Genomic DNA, 9,177 nt, shown 5'->3' with positions numbered 1-9,177 from the left:
ACCCCCAAAAAACCTGGTCAATCAATAAGATTCATGCTTTTTATCAGTTGCTCAGAGCCGCTGTTGTTACATAAAACTAGAGTTGGTGGCACTCACAGATTATTTTGCTGATCGGCATTTAACAGCTTGGCTCGCTTGTTTCTGTACTCTTGTATTTGGTGTTGGTTAATAAACACCATAGTAAATACAAAAATCTGAATGGCTGTTTGAAAACATGTATATATTGTTTGACTCATTTTCTTTGCCATGACAGAAACCAAAAACGCAGCTCTTTGTGTACTGGAACAGCTGGTGTTTTTCAGCTTTTATAAATGCCATCTACTGTCAGAGAGTGAAACTGCATTTTTATTCAGCCTCTGTGTGTTTTGTGCATTGGTCTGAAATCGGACTGAATATTTGTCCCGAACATTCATGTAGGTGTGAACTGGCCTTAACATTGCCAACCATGATTAACAGCAGTGTTAACGATATTTCCAGCCCTGCAAACTCCATGTGTATTTTATTGATTATGTATGTCTGTGTATGTTCAATTTATCAAAAGTGGCTGAATGTTTTTTTATGAAAATGGATGTTCTGATCTTGCCATCTTTTACTTTTAAATATAGCTTACATAAATGCTGTACATGTTACTAAAATGTCCTTTCATGAGCTATATATTATTTATGCAATATTCATATTTCTGGTAATCATTACATGGTAAAAGATTACCAAGAGACCAAACCAAGAAATAATTGTCTCTGATTTAATTTGAAATAAACGTTTTCTCTTTCAATGGACAATTCATTTTTCTTTTCAGTGTCAGCGCAAATTAATATCAAATAAATTCAAATTTATTTTTACTATATCTTGGATTATCCTGCTTGCCACTATTTAACCATTTTTGGATCAAAGTTTGGTGATTGTATAAACTTTTAATTTGTAGAGTTTGAGTTTCTAAGTCTGCATGTGAAATACTACTGACTATCTTTTTATAACCTGTTAGTACCTTGACCTGATAAAAATACTGTTCAAACACAGACTCAGAAATTCTCAAATCATTTTTCTGTTTAATGTTTGATGTCTGCATTTTTCCTGTGGTATTTCAAAGACCACTCTCAGGAGAACACCAGTTTTTTTTCTTTAAAGCTCAAGAAATACTACACTAATTGGCTGAATGGAAATCAGCCCAGATTACTGGTGCACAGGACTGCCCAGCTGCCACTGCTGGCATCTCGCAGCCACACTGGATGTTGGTGTTATACAAAAGGCTAAAAAGTAATTGTTTTCAAATGCTGATGTGATCTGACATTGGTTTTATTTGCTCTATGAAGATGTTTCATATAGGGAGGCAAAACCAATGCTTTAAAATGTAAGTGATTTTGTTATTGTGACTTTATTGATCAGTTAAATATACTGAAAAAAAAAAATCAGCATGATCATATTGTGGTTCAACAGAAAAAAATCAAAACAAATAAAATAAGAGAGATTGGGGAAAGATGTCTCAATGGCAAACTGTTTTTTTTTTTCTTCTGGCCCTTACTGATGGACTTTAGGATATGATTCTATAAATAAATTACTTATAGAAATAAACCTTCCGTTGAGAAATATCAATAAGGGATGGAAAAATCCCACATGTGCCAGCTGTAAAATTTCCTGTCAACTTAATGGCGCTATCTTGTGGCCTGAAATGGAAATGGCCACATTTAATAAATTGACAGTAAATTATATTTAAGATACAGCTGCAATTTTTTTTTTTGACTAATAGGGTAAGATGTACATAATGTTCATAATGATGATGCATCAGCCAATCTTTTAATAAAGCGTAATAAATAGAAACATTTGTAGTTTGTTGGCATAGTAGGCTACAAAATGTTAAATTATTTAAAAAGAAAGATACCCAAATAGCCTAATTAGGCTATTTTCTTTAATATCTCTCTTCAAAATAAAAACAATATTTTTACTCCACAATTAAAAAAAAAAAAAAAAACATCAAAGTGTCCACAAATCCATCATTAACACATATACACAAAAACCTTTGGTATTCAGCATAATGTCACATAGCACTGTTTTCCAAAGCCACAAAATTACTTCCACCTCCAAACAGTTTTGAGATGAAATTACACAATTCATGTCCTTTCTGGCGCTGTTTTTTATAAAAAACTCGTTTGAGAGAGTCTGCCATGAAAGTGCTTTGCAGAAGTTTTAACATTCCACATTTAGTCACTGGTGACACATTTAAAATGATTCTTGAGATAATAAAGATCATATTCATTCACAGAGGTCTCTTCAGTGGAAGCATAACGGAACTTGGAATAGGCCTTGTCATTCTCAGACTGTCCCCATGGCAACATCGCCTTGATCTTCGATGCATGACTGATAATAATATCATCACAGGAGCCCACATGGAGGGAGCCGAGTCCATCAATAAAAAAGGCTAAAGAAGAACCAAAAACGTCATAGTAACGCACACACGTGTCAAATGCATAATCTACTTTGCATTAGGCCTCTTACCTAAATGGCCAACCCGAGCCAGACGCGGGTCAAAGCCCACTTGTCCTATCTTTTCTTTGCGAGCCATGAAGAAATTAATGACGGCATCTGCAACCACACAATTGGGAAATCCCTCGATAACGTGGTGGAATCCCGTCCTTATGTGTAAGCAATCCCCCTCTTCATCACCTGCGTCTGTGGAGATGATGTGTCGATAGGTGGCAGTGTACCCCGTCACTTCTCTCACAGCTCCCCCCACCTTACAGTGCAAACCCAGGAAGCAGTTTGTCAGCACACGTACATGCTTTTTAATCTGTTTTAAACATTTATATTACATTTCTAACATATAAGCAATTTTACATTTAATAAGAATATTTATTAAACTTGGTACATTTACACTTAGACATTTATATATATATATAAAAAACATCTGTCAGCAGAGTTTTGCAATAACAAGAATAGCAATGTACAGTGAAAGAATTGCAAGATTTAGCTATGGTCATACTTTTATAAATAATGCAACCATCATCTATTTTGAGAAATTATATTTTTCCTCCGTTCGAAAATGAATCCCATGGAGCGCCAAATTTAACTACATATTTAAATGCTCAAAATTAAATAATTAAATAAATGTTGAAATAAATAAATCACAAGTATGGATTCAATTGTTAGTACATGAGTGTAAATAAATAAATGAATGAATAAATAAATATTTATTTATTTCATTTTCAGGGTTACATTAGGTTGTTGTCACGTAAATGAATGAATGATTGAATATTTATTTTTCCACTTATTTATTCATTCATTCGTTTATTCATTATTTTGCTTCCATGTGAATGAATGAATAAATCAATGAATGAATGAATGTGTCACGAATCCGGTCTATGAACTTCAGTTGACTCACCACCAGAGGTCACCCGCTCTCCACATGGACTCTCACACGACACAGACTGTTACACTATACCCTGGACTACATTTCCTATCATCCATTGCACTGATTTCACCCATAAGCCTTCAAGTGTGTTCGACTTGAAGCGGCTTGGGGGGAATCTAGCATTGGGACTGATCACAACCCAATAGTTATAACATTGAATATAGAGACAGATAGAACAGTAACTCAAAAAGGAGGAAAATTGGTATTTGAAAAAGCAAATTGGGATAAATTTGAGGAAATGTGCGAGGAAAAAATGGCTGCAATTGATTCAAATCAAGATATTGACAAGTTTAATGAAAAAGTGTGTACAGTAATATTAGAAGCAGCATCAGAATCAATTCCAAAAAGCAAAGGAAAAATGACAAGAAAAGCTGTTCCTTGGTGGACAGAAAAGTGTAGTAAAGCTGTGAGAGACAGAAATAAGGCTTTTAAACTTCTTAAGAGAACACATAATTATAATCATCTAATTTTATTCAAGAAAGCTCAAGCAGTTGTGAGGAAAACTATCAGGCAAGCTAAACGAGCTTGGAGTTTATGGTTTATCAGCCATAAAGTCCGGCGCTCCCGTCCTCCGCTCACGGAAATAATCTGATATGTTTCTTTTTTATATAAACACTGGTTGCGCCGCTGTTTTCATGTGGGTGTGTATGAATGCATACACTATTCTTCAGAGATGGGACCAAGTCATTGTTTAGCAAGTCACAAGTAAGTCTCGAGTCTTTGCATTCAAGTCTCGAGTCAAGACAGACAAGTCCCAAGTCAAGTCCCGAGTCAAAATAGGCAAGTCCAAGTCGAGTTGCAAGTCATCAACTTTTAGCTTCAAGTCTTAAACAAGTCATTAGTGCTCTTTGCCCAAATTAGTGTCTCAATATTAATTACCACATCAAATTTATCGTAATTTATATCAGGAAGTCAGGTAGAATATGTTTTTACATAGTTTAATTTCATGTGAGATGGGTGCCCTTAGTAAAACTACTCAAGTTCAATTTAAGGATTGTGCCAAAGGACAAGGAGTGAAAAAAAAAACTATTTTATTAGTAAAAGAATAGCAAAGACAACAGAATTTCATAACAGCTGCAATACTTTGCATGAGTGCATGAGAAGAATATATGCTTCTAGGTGTTATATCTAAACCAATGAGCCATTATTTGGAACCTCAATGAAACAGATTTAAAAACATGTGAGCAGAAACGCAGAAAGAACTGTTTCGAAAGAACTATAAGAAAAACTGCTACGATACTTTACAAGTGAGAGGAAACATGCAATATTGATGCAGACAAACTCATGAAGACAGTCATTCAAAAATGATGTGCTACCATCCTTTATAACTAACAGTAACAAAGACAAAATGTTGTACGTTAAATGTTACGTTTATAATATGCATAGTTGATCGCTAAATTTAGGGTCTATGTGCGCTATACAGACTGATTTACAACACGTGAATTCAATTATTTATCCCGAAAGAAATAAAAGTGAAATGAGTGCCTGGTGAAGAGGGAGAAAAAATGAGTATATTTTATAGTTATATATAGGCTACAATTCATAAATCATTTTGTGAAAGAAACACTTCTTCAAATTATATTTTAAATGATCATTAGGCCAAGTGCCACTTTTTTTCTTTCAAATTATAGCTAAATTGTTTGCAATGATTAATTTTAAATCTAGCTTAAATCAAGGTTTATCTAATAATTATTTTGCACTTTAAACCTTTAAAAATAAGCAGGTTTACATTTTAACCCATCATTTTGATCCTGGATTTAAGTAATATTTAAGATTAACCTTTATCCTTTTGCACCATAACTTTAAACTGATTTAAATCTTGATTATGAGTTAACTTTAAACTTAATGGAGGTTTAAATAAAATAAAATGCACATGCAATTAAAATATGCAACTGATTGAACAACAAGTGGGGATCTGACAAAAAAAAAAAAAAAGGTCTGGGAGAGGTGATTACAAATTAAAATTAAAGTACATCGAGTTGACAGAGTGCAAGGACCGTGACAGGATGATGCACCTCGGTGTCGGACAAACAAAAGAAGTGAGAAATATGTTTAGCATTTCACAGCAGCGGTCACGGTGATGGTACCAGCACCAGTGATCGCGGCAGCGCTTCTCGTTTCTCATGCCCGCTCTGTGTGTCTGCTGGGCGGCGATCAAACGGGCAGGGCAGCGCTTTTCACGAGCGGAGATAGCTACTAGACGAATCATGTAAATTTTTTCTTGGTTCTTTTGTCGAAAGTTATGCTATTACTCCATTAATTTATACTGTATATCAAGCGCTCCCTGAACTCAGTCTCTGGCTTACTGTCAGTCAAGCGCAAGCACGCTGCACCCATCTAGAGTGATAACAACGCTGATCTGATCAAGTCTTTCCGAGTCACAGGGCTCAAGTCCACACTGTAAAAAAAATTCCGTAAAATTTACATTAAAAAAACGGCAGCTGTGGTTCCCGGAATTCTACCGTAAAATATATGGTAGCAACATTTTATGTTTTACGGCTTTAACTTAAATTTACAGTTAAATACCGTAATTTCATTAACTGATATAATGTTAATATACCAACCTATTGAAGTACTAAAATCTGTTTTGTACCTTTGAAATACACTGATAACCACCAAATGCAGGTGGTGATGAGAAAGTCACTATGATGATAACATAAATAATAATATATATAGAAGGTTCACAGTGTCATTCACACAAATATTAAACACCATCATGGTGAGACTCATTAAACTGAAATATGCAATAAACATTAATTTAACAACATTAGATGTAACATACAACCCTAATAAACAACTGATTAGAAAAAACTAAGAAGAAACCTGGTTGTTTTTTCTTTGAAATATCAAATTCAAACAAAATTTGAAACGCAACGCAGGGAATACTGGGAACGTCAATTTACGGGTTTCCCTGTAAATTTTACATTCTTTTTCACTTCCAAAAGCGGTATTTCACCGTAAAATTGTCTGAAATGTCTATTACAGTTTTTCACCGTATATATTAGGGGAACTTACCGTTAACCATTTAACAGGTTTTTACCGTAGCTTTTTCACAGTTTTAGTCTAAGTCGAGTCTCAAGTCTTCTTTAATTATGTCGAGTCGAGTCGCAAGTCATCAAATTTGTGAGATTTGATTGTCAGATTTGAGTCATGTGACTCGAGTCCACACCCCTGCTATTCTTCTTAAACACGCCGGTATTGCCGCCGTTCGTATACTTTTCATGACAGCCAACATTTCGGTCCCGCGTGCAATTCAGCTCGCGGTCACTGGACGTGTATTGACAATGTAAAACTCCGGACAAGTTTTCTTGCGCGCACCCGTTTTTAACTCGTCTTGACTGTCGTACAGTCTGACATTAATGACAACTGAGATCCCATAGTGTGACATGATCATCCTGTTCTTACAGTCTGACAAGTACAATCCTAAAGGACCTTTAAAAAATCGCACAGTGTGAGCCCGGCTTTAAGAGGAGGAGAGATATAACAAAGAGACGAAATATAGAAGCATTGGTAAGGAGTAGGGGAATGGAAGTCCAGACAATTAACTTCCCATTCAACAGAGATGAGTTGATGAGAGCTATTTGTAATGCAAATAAAAATTCATCTCCAGGTAAGGATCAGATTGGATATATAATGATGAGACATCTTAAGGATAGGGCTGTGGGGAAAATTTTATAATTATATAAAATATAATTAGAGTTATATAATAGAGTATGGGAGGAAGGAAGTCTTCCAAAAGTTTGGAAAGAAGCAATAATAATACCAATAAGAAAGCCAGGAAAAGATCCTTCAAAACCCTCTAATTATAGACCGATAGCTCTTATGTCGAATATTTGTAAAATTATGGAAAGGATTATTGCGGAAAGATTGACCTATTTATTGGAAAAAAGAGGATTAATATCAAAATATCAAAGTGGTTTTAGAAAAGGAAGAGGAACAATGGATTCTATAGTATGTTTAGAAAATGAAATTAGAAAAGTGCAGATAAATAAAGAGTAAAAATTAAAATGATGAATATTAGTGGAAAAATATATAATTGGATAAAGATTTTTGATTTTTTGGAGAACAGAATCATCCAGGTAAGAATAGGAAATGAAGTATTGAATGCATTCCAGATAGAAAATGGTACTCCTCGAGGGAGTGTAATAAGTCCAATATTGTTTTCCATAATGATCAATGATGTTTTTAATCAAGTAGAACCAGCGGTAGGTAAGTTTCTGTTTGCAGATGACGAAACTCTCTGGAAAAGGGGAAGGGATATTTTATATATTAATAGGAAGATACAAGAGACAATCAGGAAAGTAGAAGAATGGGCATATGATTGGGGGTTTAAATTCTCAGTGGAGAAAACTAAAATAGTAATTTTCTCTAGGAAGAAGGTTGTTCCAGAAGTGAGTTTGAAGATGTATGAGAAAACATTGGAAAGGGTGAAGGTATTTAAGTTTTTAGGTATGTATTTTGATGCTAAATTTACTTGGGGTGAACATATAAATAAAATAGTGGAGAAATGTCAGAAGGTGATAAACATCATGAGAGGTGTAAGTGGAGTGGAATGGGGGGCAAGTTCTTCTTCATTAAAAACAATTTATATAGCACTGATCCGGTCTGTGTTTGATTATGGTTGTGTGGTATATGGTTCCGTCTCAAAAAGCATTTACTAAGAAAAACTTAGTAAAATTCAAGCTCAAGCGATGAGACAGTATCCAAGATGGCGGCGCGATCAGACGCAGCGGCTGCTCCAGGTCCCAAAGACGGTGCTTTTTTGTCTTTTAATGTCGTCTGTTCATCTCCAAATAGTGTAAATTTACCGCTAGTTCATAAGGAAATCACTCCTAAACTCATATATGTTCGCCAAAGACTTTTGGATATCGGCAACGCATACAAAGACCAACTCTCGCCGGCGGCTACTGAGAAGCTACGAGGCCTCTGTTTACTGCTGAAGCCGGACCTCGAGACCGCGGCCTCGCATACTGTCGCTACACGCACAAGGCGGCGTCGCAAGCGGTGTGAGAGAGGACGGAAGCGCGGTAAGCGCGGAGGTATCTGAGCTAGGCTGAGGAAAACCCCACAAGACCGGCTCTTCCAACACTCATGCTCTCAAACGTTCGCTCTCTGGAAAACTTAATTGACTTAATTCAACTCAGTCGAGCAACACAGCGTGAGACAAGAGATTGTTGTGTGTTTGTTTTCACTGAAACATGGCTGAAGGACAAAATCCCGGACTCCGCCATTCAGCTGCACGGACTAACTTGCTACCGCGCGGACAGAGATTCATCACTGTCTGGTAAGACTCGCGGCGGTGGCTTGTGTGTGTACGTCAACAAAGAATGGTGTAACAATGCTGGGGTAGTGACAAAACACTGTTCATCGCTGGTGGAGTTTATGTTTGTGAAGTGTCGACCGTTCTATCTGCCGCGGGAGTTCACGGCCATTGTTATTGTCGCGGTATACATCCCACCGTGCGCAAACGCAAAGGACGCGCTTCGCAAACTGTACAGCGCCATCAGCGAACAACAAACAAATAACCCCGACGGCTTTTTCATCATAGCCGGTGACTTCAACCACGCAAACTTAAAGACAGTTTTGCCAAAGTTCTACCAACATGTGAACTTTGCAACAAGGGGAAATAACACACTGGACTTTGTTTACACAACAGTCAAGAGCGCATACAAAGCTGAACCCCGCCCCCACCTCGGGTACTCCGACCACATCTCTGTTATGCTAATCCCAGCATACAGACCACTTCTGAAACTGGCCAAACCGGTTCACAAACA

The 9,177-nt window shown here is 36.4% G+C and overlaps 1 protein-coding gene across 4 annotated transcripts in view; it reads right to left on the bottom strand.

Annotated features, from left to right (window-relative positions):
• Positions 1 to 7: 7 nt before the first annotated feature.
• b4galnt1a (beta-1,4-N-acetyl-galactosaminyl transferase 1a) overlaps positions 8 to 9,177 on the bottom strand; it is a 77,891-nt gene continuing 68,721 nt past the window's right edge. For all 4 annotated transcript variants that reach the window (XM_058763085.1, XM_058763086.1, XM_058763087.1 and 1 more), the window contains 2 exons: positions 2,491 to 2,728; positions 8 to 2,413 (listed from right to left, as the gene is read on the bottom strand). In XM_058763085.1, the coding sequence (XP_058619068.1) occupies positions 2,196 to 2,413; positions 2,491 to 2,728 (456 nt within the window). In that variant the 3' untranslated portion in view covers positions 8 to 2,195. The remainder of the gene's footprint in view (positions 2,414 to 2,490; positions 2,729 to 9,177) is intronic.

This window comes from Onychostoma macrolepis, chromosome 23 (assembly GCF_012432095.1).
Source record: "Onychostoma macrolepis isolate SWU-2019 chromosome 23, ASM1243209v1, whole genome shotgun sequence".
NCBI classification, from domain to species: Eukaryota; Metazoa; Chordata; class Actinopteri; order Cypriniformes; family Cyprinidae; genus Onychostoma; species Onychostoma macrolepis.
This window is presented reverse-complemented; position numbering and strand designations above follow the sequence as displayed.